The sequence below is a fragment of the Stenella coeruleoalba genome (genome assembly GCF_951394435.1).
Source record: "Stenella coeruleoalba genome assembly, chromosome: 12".
In the NCBI taxonomy this organism is placed as follows: Eukaryota; Metazoa; Chordata; class Mammalia; order Artiodactyla; family Delphinidae; genus Stenella; species Stenella coeruleoalba.
In genome coordinates, this window is record NC_137158.1 from 88,691,495 (window position 1) to 88,708,094 (window position 16,600).

Here is a 16,600-nt window from a genome sequence, read left to right on the forward strand (position 1 = left end):
GCGCGGACGGGGCCCTGCGGGGGTGAAGTGGAGCCCCGAGGCGTCTACACCACAAACTCCTCAGGGTGGTGGTCTTCTCCGAGCAGGTCCAGGGAGCGGGAGTTCACGGACCTCCTCGGCCCGGGGTCCAGCGCGCGGCGGAGGGGGCAGCTGCGCGGGGCGGGGCGCGGGGCGCGGCGCGGGGCGGGACGCGGGGCGGGGCGCGCGTCGTCCACGCTGCGGCTGTGCGGGGCCGCGGGGCCGGCTGCTGCCCGGGCCTCCGGCACCTGCAGGGAGAGACCAGGAGGCCGTCCTGCAGCCGCCTCACCCTCCCCTCCCTTCTCTCCCCCTCCCGCCCCCGCCCCCGCTGAACTCCCACCTCCTGCCGGGCCCCCGCCCGCCCGCCTCCCTCTGAGTCAAATCGCACCCTAACATTCACTCTCTTTCCAGGGTCACCACCCGCCCACTGCGGCTCCCCCAGGTCCGCCCTAAGCAAGGCCCGGCGCCTCCAGCCCCCGCTTCCTCTGCCCCACCTCCCAGGGCCACTGGCTTTGGCCCCCCTCCTGCTCCTGGGGGCCGGGGCGCAGCCCCCCAGAGCCCCGCACTCCTGGGGCCCGAGCTGTGCGGGCCTTGTTCACACCGCCCACCGCCTGGGAAGGGGGCGGGGCCGGGGGCCGCACCGCACGGCAGGCCGAACTCTCAGCTCTCAGACGCAGAGGACCCAGCTCCCGACCCGCCTCCCTCCCTAAAGCCTCACCGGTCCCCCACTGCCAGACGAGTCTCCCGGGGACCCTCGGGCGGGCCTAGGGCCCCTGACCTGACGAGGCGTGATGCAGAACAGGGAGAGACCGCCTGGCCCACGTGGGGACCTACCTGGTGCAGGGCCTCAGCGCTCGGGCCCGTCGTGCTCACCAGTGTGACCCGCACCGCGGCCAAGGGCTGCTGGGGAGAGGCTGCGAGGAGGGCGAGGACACGTGAGCAGGGCCCGGGGACACCCGCCTGCTCCCTGCAGAGGGCAGCCCACCCCAGGGCCCCAAACTCTGAGATGAGACTGGGTGCCTCTATGGTTCCCGCACCCCTCCTCTCAGGCCTCGGGGTCACAGAGAGGTGGGCTGTGACCTTGGCCTCCTCCCTGCAGGTCATCTGGAACCCCAGACTATCACGTGTCTTCTCCACGTGAGGTGTCGGAGCCCTTTCGAGGAGCGATGGTTTCTGTGGGCGACCTGGGCTCCTCCCCTTAGGTGGTCTCCGCCTATCCCAGCCTTCTCCCTGCATGGTCCCCCAGGACCCCACCCACTCCCTGCCCCCCGCTCCCAGCTCACACTGCCCTGTCCTTCCGCACTGGGCTGCTTTAGTTGTCCAAGTGCTCTGATGTCTAATCAAAGCAGGTGCTTACTGGGCAAACAGCATCTTATCATTATTATTGCTCATTCCAGATTGCAGACCACACACTTGGGCAAAACCTCAGAGATGGAGACCGATCTGTCCTTTATCGCTCAGAATGTAAAGGTGGACACGGCAGGTTGACCAAAACCACCTGACACTGTGTGATCTTGGCTGACCTTGGGTAACCCTGAATGACTCTGGTTGGCCCTAGGTGATCTTGGGTGACTCTAGGCGACCCTGGGTAGCACTGGGTGATCCTGAATGATTCTGGGTGACCTTAGGTGACCCTGAATGACTCTGATTGGCCCTAGGTGATCTTGGGTGACTCTAGGTGACCCTGGGTAGCACTGGGTGACCCTGAATGACTCTGGGTGACCTTAGGTGACCCTGAATGACTCTGGGTGGACGTGGGTGATGCTGGGTGTCCCTGCATAACCTTGGGTGACTCTAGGTGGACCTGGGTGGCCAGGCCCTGAGGCTGGTCCCCACGATTACCCATTGCATCCACTCTCAAAGACGCTGCAGGTGCTCAGGGAATAGCAGAGCCTGCGTAACCTTGCTGGGGTGACAAGGAACCACTTCAGGGCCCCCACTCCCAGACCTACTGCGGAGGCATCCCTGGGGACAAGGAGCTCTTGCTAAGCCGGGTGGGTGCTTGGTCCTAGAATGGCTCATAAGTGGCCGACTGTCATGTGACTTCTACTGACCCCGTGGGTAGCAAGAGAGAAACGTGGCTGAATGCTTTCCGATGGGATCTTACATGAGGGACGCTGGCCAGGCCAGGCTCCCTAGGAGTTACCAGCTGCAGGGGGATTGAAGGACCACCACCCACCGCGTCTTGCAGGGAGGGCCCTGTCCTCCCTTCTCTGCTCCCAGGCCCTGTGGTGGAGGGGCCCCTGTGTAACAAGGTCCCCAGAATCAGGGTGACGAGCACCCCAGCCTCTCCCGGCACCCACAGCGATGACCCAGCCGGCATCTAGCCAAGCAACACACTCACCTTCCCCCTGGTCCCGGGTGTCGCCCTCAGGCCCACCTCTGCCACCACCAACTGTGCCATGGCTGCTCTGGCTGGTCCTGGAGCTGCTGGGCGGCTCCTCCCCGTGGAGCGCGGCAGCCCCGACGATGGGCTCATCCACCGACATCTCCCCGGGCTCCGCGGGCTCCGCCAGCTGGGAGTCGGCCTCGATGCCCGACGAGCGGGAGCTGCAGTGGCTGCCAGACGAGAGGAGCGAGAGGCGGTGCGGGGGACGCCAGCCTCCGTCCCTATTGTCCCCGCTGCCAGGGGAGCCGGGGGACGCCCTGCTGGCCAGGTCCAGGTCCAGGTCCAGCTCTAGCACGTCGCTGACGCAGGACTCCCGGTAGCACTTCTTCTCTGTGCGGGGGGAGGGGGAGGAGCGCTGGAGACGGAGCCGCAGGTGGCCGACAGAGGCCCAGGGGTGCAGCCCACCGCCAGGCCCAGGAAGATGCAGAGTCGGGGGAGGGAACTGCCACCCAGAGGTCAGGGCCCCGAGTGTCCGCTGTCACAGCCCAGGCAGCCGGTAAGCTCCTAACACTTGCCCGTGTGCTCACGGCCCTAGGGCTCCCAGGTCTCAGGGCGAGGGGCCCCAAGCAGCCCCCGCAAGCAGGTGTGCACACATGTGCACACGGGCACTCCACGCTCACACACACGCGTGCATCGCCAGGGCCTCCAGGAACCGCGTGGGGGTTACTGCAGCCCTTGCCTCGCTTCCCCCCGGCCCCCATCTTTAGAATCAGGCCCCAGGAGAGCTGGAGGAGTGGGGTCTCCACCACCCCCTTGCCAAGCCCCCCTCTGGGAAAACAGGGTGCGACGCGGGCTGCCGCGCCCAGCGTCCGACCTAGACCGCAGAGGAGGGGTGGGCGCGGAGGGGACGGCCCCACCTTGGGCCTCCTCCAGCTGCCGCAGCCGCTGCAGCGCGGGCTGCAGGGTCAGGTGCAGCTGGTGGCTGCTACTGAGCAGGTGCAGCAGGTGGCGGGAGCGCCAGGAACAGCCCGTGCGGTACACCAGCTTCCGGGCCGCGGGCAGCCCGTCCGGCCAGAGCTCAAACCTCTTGCCCTGAGCAGAGAAGAGACGCGATGTGACATACCAAGAAAGCCAGAGGACGGCATCAGCCAGGCCCTCTGCTGGGGGCTCCCCTGTTTCTGTCCTGCCACCAGATTTCTCCTGGGGGTGCGGGTGGGGGAGGGGCCTCAGGGCAGCTGTGACCCGGCGCCCACCGCGCTGGGCCGGGGGAGGTGGACCCTGTGGGCCCACGGCCGTGTTGGGCCCTCGAGTTCAGCCTGCACCCAGGACCCACCGTCCCTGCCACCCGCCCAGCGCCAGGCCCGGCCCAGGGTGTCTGGATGGAGCGCGTCTGCGGCCTCCTCCTCGCCCCCCTTTATTGTCCCCACCCAGGAGCCAGAAGTCCTCCTGGTGACGAGAGCCAGGACACCCAGCCCGGCAGAAGGGCACTTCCAGGGGGCGGGGCCGTCTCCACGCGGGACACTCCCCAGGCCTCGGGCTGTGCCTGCACCTCGTGGGCCCTGACATGCCTGGTCAACGTCCCGAAGGACAAGCGTCTGCCAGGCTCCTCTGGGCTCCTGGGGGCTAAGACACCCCCGACCCCAGCCCCGACCCCATCAGACACGCACCAGAAAGGCCAGCTTCCCGATGTGGCGCCAGGGGAAGTCGTAGAGCAGCTGCGGAGCGCGGTTCACCTCCTGCAAGACAGCAGGGCCGCGTGCACAGGGCCAGCCAGAGGGAAGCAGCAAGACCAGCCCCCGTGGGGGAGGGGAGGGGCCGTTAAGGAGAAAGAGGAGGGGGATGGGGAGGGGATGGGGAGGGGAGGGAGGGGAGGGGTGGAGGGGGAGGGGTGGAGGGGGAGGGGAGGAGGGGGAGGGGAGGAGGGGGAGGGGAGGGGAGGGGGAGGGGAGGGGAGGAGGGGGAGGGGGAGGGGAGGGGGAGGAGGGCCCCTGCCGGTCACCTGATAGACCTGCACCCCTCTGAGGGTCAGTCCCAGGACAATGGTAGGTCGGTCCTCCTTCTTATCCTAAGAGGACACAGACGTTGGCAAGGTCTAGAGCCCCTGGCCTGGGGTTGTGGCCCCCCTCGCAGACCCTCGCTGGTGGACCAGGGGTGCCTGAGGGCTGAGGTGGGGTCCCCGGGCCTCCTCCCATTTCCCCTCTGATGCTGGCTGGGGGTCCCGGCCCTAGGACAGCCGTGGGGACTCTGTCCCTCCTGTCCTGGGTCGGGGTCCCGGCCGCCCTGTGGACCCTTGGGGAGGTGCGTCCCAGGCCTGAGCCGCCCTCCCCCACCCGGCGTCCCCGCAGCTGGACCTTGTACAGCCTGAAGAAATGGACGGGCACGTCCTCCAGCCGGCAGGCCTCCCGGATGAAGCGCAGCGCGGCCTCCTTGGGGCTCAGGCCCCCCTGCTCACGGTGCAGGGTGGGCGCGTGCCTGAGGATGTAGGCGCTGCCCCTCTTGGTGATGATCTGAGGAGGGAGCCGCCAGCCATCTGTCCAGCCTGCTCCCCCTCCAGCCCGGGTCCCCCCCGCCCCTGGGGGTGGCGGCCAGGATGGAGAGAGGGGCCTCACCCACTGCGGGAAGTAGGCCTGCGGCTCAAAGTAGCGGCCCGAGTGTGCTGGCTCGCGGAAATTGCCCAGGTCGGCCTGCAGCCCGTAGGCCGCCAGCAGAAAGTAGGCCTCCTCCCGGTGGGCGCACTGGGACCGCAGCACCCGCTCCTTCAGGTGGCAGTAGTACAGGTGCCTGGCCGTCCTGTCGCTGGCGGGCGAGCGGGCTCGGGAGCGCCGTCCCCCTGCCGCCCGCGGCCTCCCACCCCGCCCGTCACCGCCCCCCGCCCGCCACGCCCCGTCTCGTTGCCCCAGGGCCCCAGGACCCTCAGGGCCCCGCAGCGGGGGAGGTACAGGTGGACGTGCTGCCGCCCCCCTGCTGCTGAGAAGCCAGGTGAGCCTGACTTTGGGCAGGGCTCCTGGGACCCAGGACTGGCCGACCTGGTTTATAGCCGCCTCCTAAGAGACAGGCCCCTTTCTTCTGCTAATTTCCCAACACACACAGGGAGCAGGGCCCCTGGGAAGAACAAGTTCAGATCTTCTAACACTACCACCAGCGACTGGCCCCACAGCACGGGGCAGCCACGCTCCCTCCCCGCAACCTGCCTGTTCGCCCCTCCGAGACTTTTCCAGAACCTTCCCCCCCACCAGCTCTCTGCCTGGGGAGGCTTGTGGGGACCCCGGCCCACTTGCACCTGCTCAGGGGGCTCCTGGGACACGGGCCCCGCTTACCCGCCCCCGCTCTGGGGGCGCCCCAGCATCTGTATTTTCCCACATGCTCTGGTGGGGTTCTCTCGGGAAAGTAGGCCCAGGAACTCAGAAGGAGGCCCTGCAGGTGTGCCAGCCTGGGGCCCTTTCCCACCCGGACGGGCACCAGCAGCTGGGCGCGCAGACCAGAGCAGGAGGAGGCCCCGCTTACAGAGGAATCCGCAGACCCTCCAGCACACACCTGGGAAACCCCACCCTAGGGCATAAAATACCTGTGTTCGAAACACTCTTGTTTCTGCCCTAGTCTTTACATGTTGGTTAATTAAAAAGAATGGCTGCGCCTCTGCCCCCCAAGCAACAGCGATACCGCATCCTGACAGGTGGTCACCCTTCCGGGAACGTGCCAGAGAACCAGCGAGCGACTTTACCTGATAAGCCTTCCGTTTTCCACGTAGTACTGCACCCTGAGGAAGGCCACGAAGGGGGCCCCGGGCCTGCCGCTTCCCTGGGGCTGGAAGGGTGAGAGAAGGCGGTGCTGAGACCTGGGGGGAGGGGGCTGACCCCGGCTGGTGCTCAGGAGGGAGCACCATCTGCATTGCTTCAGACCCAGCCGGAGGCCACAGCTCAGGTCTGTACTGCGGGGCAAATGTCCAGAACACTGGAGGGCGTTGCACCTGCACCCACGGGGCTGGCTTCCCTGCTCCCGGCAGACTCCGCGCCGGGACCTGGGGCGGGGGCCAGCAGCTGGGCCTCCCGGGCCCCTCCACCCTGCCCTCCCCCGCCTGGCAGTTTAGCTCACTCTATGCCTTTCTCTCTTCCAGTCCTTTGAGAAGTATTTGCTGAGCTTCTGCTCCAGATCCATGAAGACGTGCTCGCTGTCTACAGAGAGAAGCAGGGCCTGGAGCAGAGCGTGCTGGGAGGGGCCCGTGTGCGAGCAGTCACACGCGGTGGCCTCCTTGGGGTGGCAGGCTGAGGAGCGTGTCTCCTGACGTCCAGGCTTTACCGGGTGGTTTTCCAAAGTGCGGAATCTTTAGACACTGACAGCGCGACGGCACTGGAGCTGGTCCTTGCCGGGAGCGTGACCGTCCGGAAGGGTCTTCCTCCCAACAGCCCCTCTCCCAGCTGTAGACCGAGTCCTTCGAAACTGGAAAGGCCTGTAAACCTGGGACCAAGCTCCCCAACTTCAAGTCAAGTCACATTAACGTGGTAATGCTGGGAATGGTCGTGGGACCCTTCTTTCCAAATTCTACGCTCTGTGTTTTTGGACTATTACGACCACGTGTTTCCTTTGTGAGCTGGAGAAAAATGAGATTATTCTAGAGAGAAGCGTGGGGCGGGCCGGCCTCCCTCCGTTACTGTCAGGCTCAGCTCCAGAACCCGTGACTCTCAGGGCCTCGACTGCGCCACCTGCAGGCCCCTCTCTGAGGACAGCAGGACAGCCTGACCCCTCCCAGCTCTACGAGGCAGCCTTCCAGGGTATAGACGGGGCGGTGCCAGGGGACCAGGGCGGGGCCCGCCACACCACTCAGCAGCCCCCGCCTCAGGACGGGGTGTGCCTGCCGCGTGCAGGCTCTGGGCTTGGGACCCTGAGCCAACCCCCGCATCCTCAACACCTCGGCTGTTATCTCTGCTCACTTTGCAGAGGAGGAAACCGGGCCTTGTAGAGGCTTGGAAGCACGCCAGTCACACGGCTAATAAAACCCTGGTAGGGGTCCCCAGGCCAAGGACCCTCGAAGCCCGGGGTCAGCAAAGGAGGGCCCTGGGCCACGCAGAGCACAGCCGGGCTCCTCTGCTACATAACGTCTGTAGCTGCGTTCGTGCTCCAAAGCCAGAGACACTCACTACCTGGCCCTGTACAGGAAGCGTGCCCACCTCTGCTCTGAGCAAGCACTGCTTTTCATTCATCTAGACCATCCTCTGTGGCTGGGAGGCTCCCCCAGGGTGGTTGGAGCCCACAGGCTTAGCCATGGCGTGCCGTCTGACCTTGGCGGCGCTGTTAAAGGATCGGGGTTCTGTCGAAGGAGCCTGCACGTGGGAACAGGTGTGAAAAGCCAAGCCCCACTTGCAAGGGCTGCGAGGGTCCTTTTCCGCATGTGATTATCCAAATCACCTGCCTGCTCCTTCCAAGCTCCCCGCCAAGTTCATGATAAAGAACAGAAAGAAACAAACCACCTTCGGCTTAAGTTCAAGCTCCAGAAGAAAAGTCCCGACAGCATCACTAACCTAGACGACAAAGGCGCTAGAAACGGATCGAATGTGCTCTCAAAGTCGCCCACTAGCCCCCCAGCTGCAGCCCACCCGCTGGACGTGGGCTTCCAGCACTGCCCACCTGAACCCATGGGCCAATCTCGCACCACTAGAAGTAGGGCCCAGACGTGGCGTCCGGTGACGGACACGCCCAGGGCCAGCCCTGCGGTACGTGTGATGCTGTCCCACCCAGAAGGCTGAGTGGAGTGACTGGGCTGTCCCACCAACTTCCGGGACAGGGAAGTGTGGGGTGAGAGCCAATTTAGGTGATGCTGGGAGGAAACGGGGTCCTAGAGTGTGGGGCTGCCAGTGGGACAGTGGACGCACCGGCCTCAGCGAGCCACTGGCATGAAAAAGGGGAGGGGTGTCAGGAGCCGCATGTGTCCCCAAATTCTTATGTTGGAGCCCAAACCCCCAGGGCCTCACAACGTGACTGTATTTAGAGCTGGGCCTTCTAAGAGGTGCTTAAGTTAAAATGAGGTCATTAGGGTGGATCCTGATCCGGCGGGACTGGGGTCCACATAACAAGAGGCGCTCAGACACAGATCTGCACAGAGGGCTGGCCACGTGAGTTCAAGGGGAGAAGATGGCCAAGTACACGCCGAGGGGAGAGGCCTCAGGAGGAACGGCCCCACTGACCCTGGGATCTCAGACCTCTAGCCTCCGGACTGCGAGAAAACAGGTTTCTGTCGTTTACGCCACCTGGTCTGAGGCCTCTGTTACCTGAGGCCGTGCAGGCTGCGCAGAGGCTGGTTCTGATCCTAAGAGGTTTAGGGACCAGGTGACAAAACACAACGCGGGGATGCTATTTGGGTCCTTATTCTTACAAAGCAGCTATAAACAGACATTTCTGAAACAACTGGGAAATTTAAATATCAAGCGAATATTAAATAATATCAAGAGGGGCTTCCCTGGTGGCACAGTGGTTGAGAGTCCGCCTGCCGACGCAGGGGATGCGGGTTCGTGCCCTGGTCCGGGAGGATCCCACATGCTGCGGAGCGGCTGGGCCCGTGAGCCATGGCCGCTGAGCCTGCGCGTCCGGAGCCTGTGCTCCGCACCGGGAGAGGCCACAGCAGTGAGAGGCCCGCGTACCGCAAAAAAAAAAAAAATAAATAAATAAAAAAAATAAAATAATAATATCAAGAAATTGTTAATTCTGTTGGGTGTACAAATGGCATTGTGGCTATTTAAGAAAATATTCTCTTTCAAGAGATGCGTAAAGAGTATTTAGGGATGGAATATCACGAAGCCTGGGATTTATTTTAAATAATCAGCAGAACATTCCGGGTTCAATGGAGCAGGTTTGGCAAAAGGTTGGCAACTGCTGCTGTTGTCTCTACTTCCAGGGATGTCGGAAAATCCTCAAAGTACTGTTTCAGTAAAATGAGCGTTGCGTCTCTCTTCTATCCTGCAGGGCTACCTGCCGGACGGGGGGCTGGCTGCGCGGCCCGCCGTCCTGGGCAGAGGGAGACTGGGGTGGGCCTGTGAACGCCACTGGCCTCCTGCTTCTCCCTCTGAGACCTCCTTGCTCCGGCGGCCAGCCCGCCACCCCTCTCCCGACGTCCCTCGATTGCTTTACTGCCGGTGGCCGGGCTTCAGGTCCATCCTCACTCCGCGTCTGGAGCCCCCAACGTGCCCACCCACTGAGTCTGAGCCCGCCTGCACGTCCCACACCCAGACCCCAGCGGGGCCTCGGAGGGTCAGGTGGTGGCGGCACTGCACCTCACGCCCTGGCGGGGGGACCCAAGAGCTGGCGGCTGTCCTGGACCAGAGAGGCCCGGAGTGGCACACGCCCTCAGCTAAGCCACCTCCAGATGCTCCAGAGGCCCGGGCTCCCAAGTGACAAAGCTCAGGAGGAAGAGGTACCCCTGAACCCAACCACCGCGTCCCAGGGGTCGGGGCCCCCCAGAGCCTGTGACCCCCTCCCCCCAGGGCTCCGGGTCTCAACGAGTCCCCGCACGAAGTCACCACGCGTGTGCGTGCCCTCTCTCTGCTTTACTGCCCGCGTGTGCCCGGTCCTACGCCACGAGGCCTGTGCCGCGAAGTGAGCGGTCCCGCCATCTACCCCAGCCCCCCGCTCAGCCTCCACCAGGCCCACCAGGACCCTCTCTGGAACGATGGGGACTTCATTTCCATGAAGCGGGAAACTTCCAGAACAAGACGACAGACTTGTCGAGGAATGGGCACTGGCAACCCTCCCCTCCCCCAAACAAACCAAGCTTCTTAGAAACGCTCGCGTCCTGATTGGTTGTCTGCGAGGGCCAGGCACAAGGCGGCCGCGGCCAACGGCTAAGATGGCGATTCTGGACGGAAGCGTAAACTGGGGCAAAGCTACCCATTAACTGAGCTTTCCCTGCAAACCGGGAAAAGTCCACTAATATTAAAATTTAACCCAAAGCTGCTACTCCAGGACATGAACCCCATGCTGGGCGCCGGGCCTCTTGCCTGCAGCACCGTCTCACCGATATCCCCGATTCTGTCCGGGACCCGGAACTGGGGAGCGATTTCCTGACAGGAGAAAAGGCGGTTGTCCTGAGCTCTACCACCTCCCCCGGGCCAGCCTGGGGGTCCCACACGGGACACCCCAAGTCCACGCCAGGGGGCGCACGGCCAGGTCTAAGGGCAGGAATTCCCATGGGGACCTTGACCAGTGACCCCACCTCATCCTCCTTCTCTTCCCTGCTTGGTCCGCGCCCCCCACCCGCCCCCCAAGTCCCTAGGCACTTGGCCACCAGAAGTCCCAGGGCTCGGCTCTCAGTCACGCTGAGACGAAATTACAAGCTCCAAAGAGAGCCTGGCGGGGACGGGAGTCGCACCAGTGACAAGCCTGGGGCCTCCACCGCTGTGCTCGGGGCCCGGAGAGGTCAGGCGGCCCAAGCTGCGGCTGGGGCCGAGGGAGCCCACGTGGGACGAAGGCCTGGGTCACCACGTGGGGGCCACCGCAGGATTGTTTCCCTCGGAGAAATGCTCACGAGTCTGCAGGACACGCTGCACGGACCGCCGAGGGAGAGGCCGGGTCCTCAGAGCCCATGTCCCCGTGGGGTCTCCCCATCTCACTCGGCCCCCACCTGGACGCCTGCCTGGGGTGCACAGGCTGGGGGATCCAGGAGGAGGGTCAAGCTCCCCTGCTCTGCCCTGTGCTCGTCCACTCAGCCTGGGGGCCTGGAGGGAGCCTGGGACGGGGGGACAAGGCGGCCGCCCCACCTCGTCTGCCAGCACTGCCCCTCCTCACACCAGGGGTCCACGGGAGCTCCATCTGACCCCCGGCTCTGAACTGGGCCCTGCACACCAGCAGGGCCCAGGGCTTCCAGAAAGCAAGCTTCCAGCCTGCTCACCTTTTCTCTCCAGAGGAGGGGAGTGTGCAAGTGTATATGTGTGTGTGTGCATGTGTGCACCCGTGTGACAGCGTGTAAATACGTGTGAGTGTGTGCCTGTAGGTGTGAATAAGTGTGTGAGGGTATGAGCGTGCCAGCACGCGTGTGAGTACGTGAGTGCGCGCGTGTGAATGTGTTGAGTATGTAAATGTGTGAGACAGTGCACGAGTGTGGTTATGTGTGTTTGTGTACTCGTGTGCGCGTGAATACTTGAACATGTGTGTGTGCCTGAGTGTGCATGTGTGAATGTGCAACTATGTAAATATCTGCACGTGTGCGCATGAGTGCACGCGCCTGTGCTCCGGTGCAGCGAGGGGGAATCGCCCAGACACGCTGGTGCCCTCGGAACACGTGGGCACCAGGCGGCACCAGGCGGAGGCCTGGGGTCTCCTTCAGACTCAGCCCCAAGCACCCGCCCTCCCTGCCCTGGGAGGGGCCCGGGGGGCCCAGGGTCGTCGGGCGACGCTTGCTTACTTCTTATCACACTGAGGCCAAAGAAGTGGGCTTCTCTGATGCCGGCCAGGTCGCACACCTGCTGGAAGAGCTCGTGCCCGGCAGCCTGCACCTGCGATAGAGATCGGAGGTGCTCAGGGCGCTGAGCAGGGCGACCTCTGGAAGAGGCGGGGGTCCAGAGGAGGGTCCACCGAGCCGGGCTGGTGGGCAGGGGGTCTGGCTCAGCGGACTTCCCGCTCAGCAGGGTCAGGGCTCGGGGTCCCTGGTCACTCCCCAGGCTGACGGCTAGAAGTCCCCCCAACACAGCAGGCCGCCTGTGAGAGGGTGGGACCCTCACGAGGGCAGGGGCGGCGTGCCCAACCCCAGGACAGGAGGCTGCTCCCTCCAAGGACGGGGTGTGGGAGGCTCCGTGCCCCCAGGAACCCCACTGGGCTCTCTCCTCACCCGAAGCCAGCATCGCTAGGCGACTCCTGAAAGCCGGGCTGGCGTCTGGGCACCCCTGAAAGGGGCGTGTGCTGCAGGGGAGGCCCATGTCTCCCCACGGCCTAGTTCTGCCACAGCAGCCGTCCTGCCCCACAGGGACCTCCTGCCGGGCTGCAGGGCCCAGGCCGAGCCCCAGCGCCGTCACCTCCCTGCCCCTCCCTGCTCCCACGCGGCCCCAGTCCTGGGTGTGCGTCCACGCCTGCACGAGTGAGGTCTCTCTCGCGTCGGTGTGTGTACACGGAAGGGCGGGCTCTCGCCCTCACCACAACTCTTAGCCAGTCGGCTCTCCATTATCCACAAATGCTTCGTAACCTAAAACGTTAACAACATCTTTATAGCAGCCGTCCCACACGTTCAAATTTCCGGTTGTCTCACAAACGTCAGCGTTTTCGTGCTTTGTTGATTTGAATCCAGACTCAGGGAAGGCCCCACCCCGGGACCTTCCCCGCCGTTGATTCGTTGGGCACACAGGCCCTTTATCCCGTGGCCGACACAGCTCCCTGGTGGGTCTGGTCCTCTGTCCTCTGTGCTTCCTGGGCCGGTGATTGGTCCCCACAGACCTACGTTGCCGTCTGGCGCCCGTGTCCGTGTGTGTGAGGCCGGCTGGTGGAGGCTCGGGTTCACCGAACGGAGACCCATTTACCGGGGGCAGCTGAGGGGCTGGAGTGCGACGGCCGGGCAGCCTGAGGACGCTGGTCGCAGGCTTCCTGGGGACGGGCGGAGCTCCTGTGACTCGGGGAGTCCCACTTCTTAGTGGTCAGTGCCCGGGAGGCCGGCCTTGTCATCGTCCGTCTGATCTGGTGAGGGACAATCCCTCCGCCCGCGATGACGGTGACGCGTATTCGCAGCAAGGCTTCCCAGCCCATGGCTTCCTGATGCTTGGTGTGAAGACGCACGCGGTCCAGTTAAATACGGGCTCCTCCCTCACTGCTAGCCCAGTGCGCACACCCCGGAAGTAACTTCCTCTGGGCTCCGCGTGGCAGGGCCAGGAGGGCGAGGCCACGGGCACTGGAGGCTGGCTCCGTGGGCCCCGTCGCAGCCAGGATCCACGTCTCCTTCTAGAGGGTTCAGCTCTGCTCCGGCTGCACGGTCCTTCAGGAAGACCTTCCCGTGAATTTCACCGAGGAACCAGGCTCACATAGGGCAGGGCCAATGCCCCAGGACCTCCCCTCCCCCACCCCGCCCCAGGTCCCCTTGCTTCACCCTCCCCGTGGCATAAGGCACCTCTAAGGACACAGCGAACCCCCGGGAAGCCCATCGATCAGCTCCAGCATCTCATCGCTGGATGGGGACGCCGAGGCTTGGGGACCTTGACTCCAGTACAGAAGTATGTCCCTGAGCAGAGGAGAAATTCCCAGGACACAGGCAAGACATTCCCGGGAGCCGTGGGGCATTTCAGACCCCTTCCGCCCCCTCCCAAAGGCAGCCCCAAACCAGCCCCGCAGGGTCCAGCGCTCTTCGCCAGACCCCTCCCACTTCAAGTGCCGCGTTTCACAAACCACAGTCATCCTTCAGTGAGGTTACGCCCTCCCCCAGGGGCCCGCCCACTTTATGGGCGCTTTCCGTTGCCTCTCAACTCAACTAAGACAGGCAGACAAGGTGAGAGTAGGAAGGAAAGACAGACACAGAGATTCCGTCTTCCTCTGATTGGGCCCTAGACAGCCCGAGCGTCCGCGATGGCCGAACACATGAGATAGACATTTCCACGTGGACGTTAGCTTCCCGAGTTCTCCGTCGCCCTCGCACCCTGCACCCCGCGTTCCCAGAAAGGAGATGCAGAAACAGGAACTTATTTCTCACAGTCAGCAACGTCTATCAGGAACACTCCCTTCACGGGCCAAATGGGAGGGCTGACCCCTCCCCGGCGTGCCTCCAAGAAGGGGCCTGGGGCTCCAGAGCACCCGCCCCCCGCCCCCCTGGCTCTGCTCCCCTGCGGGCGGGGGGCTACACCTACAGCGAGAACGCAGACAGGCTCTGGAACCAGGCGGCCCGGGCTGCAGCCCCAGCTCGGCACCAAGTGCTCGCCAACCCTGGGCCTCAGTTTCCCGTCTGTGAGATCAGACCAGCGGGGGGCAGGGCCCCGGCTGCGCGTGGAGAGGGCTAAGGGAGGGGGCAGAGCCGGACACGTGGGGGCACCAGTTAGCGCAGGAGGAGCTGCTCCGGGCCGCGATGGGGAAGAGAGACCTCGACCTCAGCTCAGACACGCCCGGAAGGGCCACTACAACCGAGCTCCAGAGACCGCCTGGCACCGGAGGGCTCAGGCCACTTCACTTTCTCTCGGGCAACTGGAATGAGGTGGAAAGACGTCAAAATCCCGGCTGGAAGTGACCTGGCCCTGCACGGACCCACTAGACGCCCCGTGTCCCGAGGGCCGGAGCTGGGGCGCAGGCAGCCCGCGGTGCAGGCTCTGAGTTGCCGTGGGGCACAGCAGCGGACCCACAGCACGGCTGGCTCGTCTGGTGTGTCCCCGCGGGTGTTTGTGCTCAGGCCAGGCCCCACGCACCCCTACAGCTGCTGTACAGAGACGGGGGCTCCCCTCCCCGGCTCACCGTACCCCCGCTCCCCGGGAGGTCCCGTCGGGGAGGGTCTCTGCGGGGCTGGGAGTCCCTGTGCGGGGCCAGCGCGCAGCCCCTCTCTCGTTCTGGGCGCTCCTTCACAGGGAGGGAGGGGCAGGCGGGGCGGGCCTGCGGGGCGCCCTGAAGACGTCTGCGTGGCAGCCGCTGTCCCGGGGTGGCCGGGGGCCTGGGGAAGGCGGTAGAGGCGAGCTTCGTCCCCAGGGCTGCACTGGTCCTCACAGACGAGGTGGCATTCAAAGCCGGGCACACGCCACCTCGGTGACGAGCTTCTTAGCTAATGGCTCTGACTTCAAACAGCTGCACTGTCTGGTGGGAGCTTGCAGGAGTCACACGCTTCCTAAAGAGAGCCTCCGTCCTGCACCTGCGCCTGCGTGCCATCCTGCGTGTGGAGTGAAGCCACGGACGCCTAAGCGACAGCTCACATCTCCCCTGAAAGGACAACCTGAGGCACGTGGCCATCAGGTGGAGGCCAAGCAGGGTCTCTCACGGACACTGTCGAGCGAACCCCTGCTCCGCTGCCCCCAGCCCAGCGCTTCGGGGCTGCCCTTCCCAGGGAAGGCGGGAGCAACCTTCTTGGGAGGACAGACCCGCGGCCTCGCCCCTCCAGGCAGGACCTCACGGTCACCCGCAGACAAGGTGTGGGCGGCCTGACTCCCATCTGCCAGGTCTGAATCTGGCTCCCTCAGCAGCTTTAGTGTTTATTCCAGGCCGAGGACGCAGCTGCCCTCAGATCCACCCCCGCCCGGGGCACGGGAAGAGGCTCCAGAAGGGATGGGCCCCTCGGAACAACATCTGCCCACGCAGGCGCCGGACGCTGCGGACTGTGTCTGGCCTGGGCCACAGCCGGGGGCTGCAGACCGAGAGGGACACACACTGTGTAAAGGTGGCCAGAGCCAGCGTCCGTTTCTCTAAGCTGGGGGGCAGTGGTGTGATTAGAACACAGTGCGGTCCCAGGGGGCAGGCCCGCCGGCACACTGGCCCCATGTGGTCCCCACGGCCACCCCTCACACATGGCCTGGCTCACCCCGTGGCCCCTGCTGCCCCCCGCTGTCGCCCACCCGGCCCTCCTCTGCGCTCACCCCCACAGCCACCCCACACACATGGCCTGGCTCACCCCGTGGCCCCTGCTGCCCCCCGCTGTCGCCCGCCGGCCCTCCTCCGCGCTCACCCCCACGGCCACCCCACACACATGGCCTGGCTCACCCCTGGCCCCTGCTGCCCCCCGCTGTCGCCCACCCGGCCCTCCTCCGCGCTCACCCCCACAGCCAGCCGCAGCCGTTCCCGCGTGGGGAGTAGCACCAGGACGTCCCTGCGCTCCGAGGGCATCTCGCCGTCCCAGGGCCACTTCCGCCAGCCGCACATGGGGTCTCAGGACCAGGAGCCCTCCATCCGCCCTGCGGGAGAGAGCTCGTCAGGGGCGCGGCACCGGAGGCACAGGACCGTGTGTCACCACGCGTGGGCCCTCTTCCACCGGCCGGACACAGGTGCGGCCCTGCGCCCCCAGACTCACCCAGCTCCGGGCTCCCTGGGGACAGGCACCCTGCTGAGCTCCTGGCTGGGAAACCGCCCGCAGTGGAGCCGGGCCAAGGTCCAGGGTCCTAAGTAGCCGGCTACGTGCAGGTTGATTGGAATGCAAATAAACAACGCGCCAGGCTGGCACTGCCGGCTGCAGCTAAGCCAACTCCCCCACGTACCGCCTTCTCCGTTTCAGGGACCGAGAGTAGGGCCACCCGAGGCCCGTGGCACAGACCCCGGACCCAGGGCTGCCGTGGCGGGCACTGGAGGGGCACCGCGAGCACTGGGCACGCCCGGTCCCCACTACAGCCC

General features: G+C 65.0%; 1 protein-coding gene across 1 annotated transcript; it reads right to left on the minus strand.

Moving 5' to 3' along the window:
* Positions 1-1,872: 1,872 nt before the first annotated feature.
* Positions 1,873-16,099, minus strand: FRMD1 (FERM domain containing 1; the record flags this gene model as incomplete). The annotated part of the gene is made up of 10 exons (XM_079939716.1): positions 1,873-2,737; positions 3,265-3,439; positions 4,015-4,083; positions 4,347-4,412; positions 4,699-4,854; positions 4,957-5,143; positions 6,069-6,145; positions 6,440-6,519; positions 11,736-11,826; positions 16,031-16,099. 10 exons carry the CDS (start codon positions 16,097-16,099, stop codon positions 2,154-2,156), a joined length of 1,554 nt encoding a protein of 517 aa, XP_079795842.1. The 3' UTR covers positions 1,873-2,153.
* Positions 16,100-16,600: the final 501 nt, after the last annotated feature.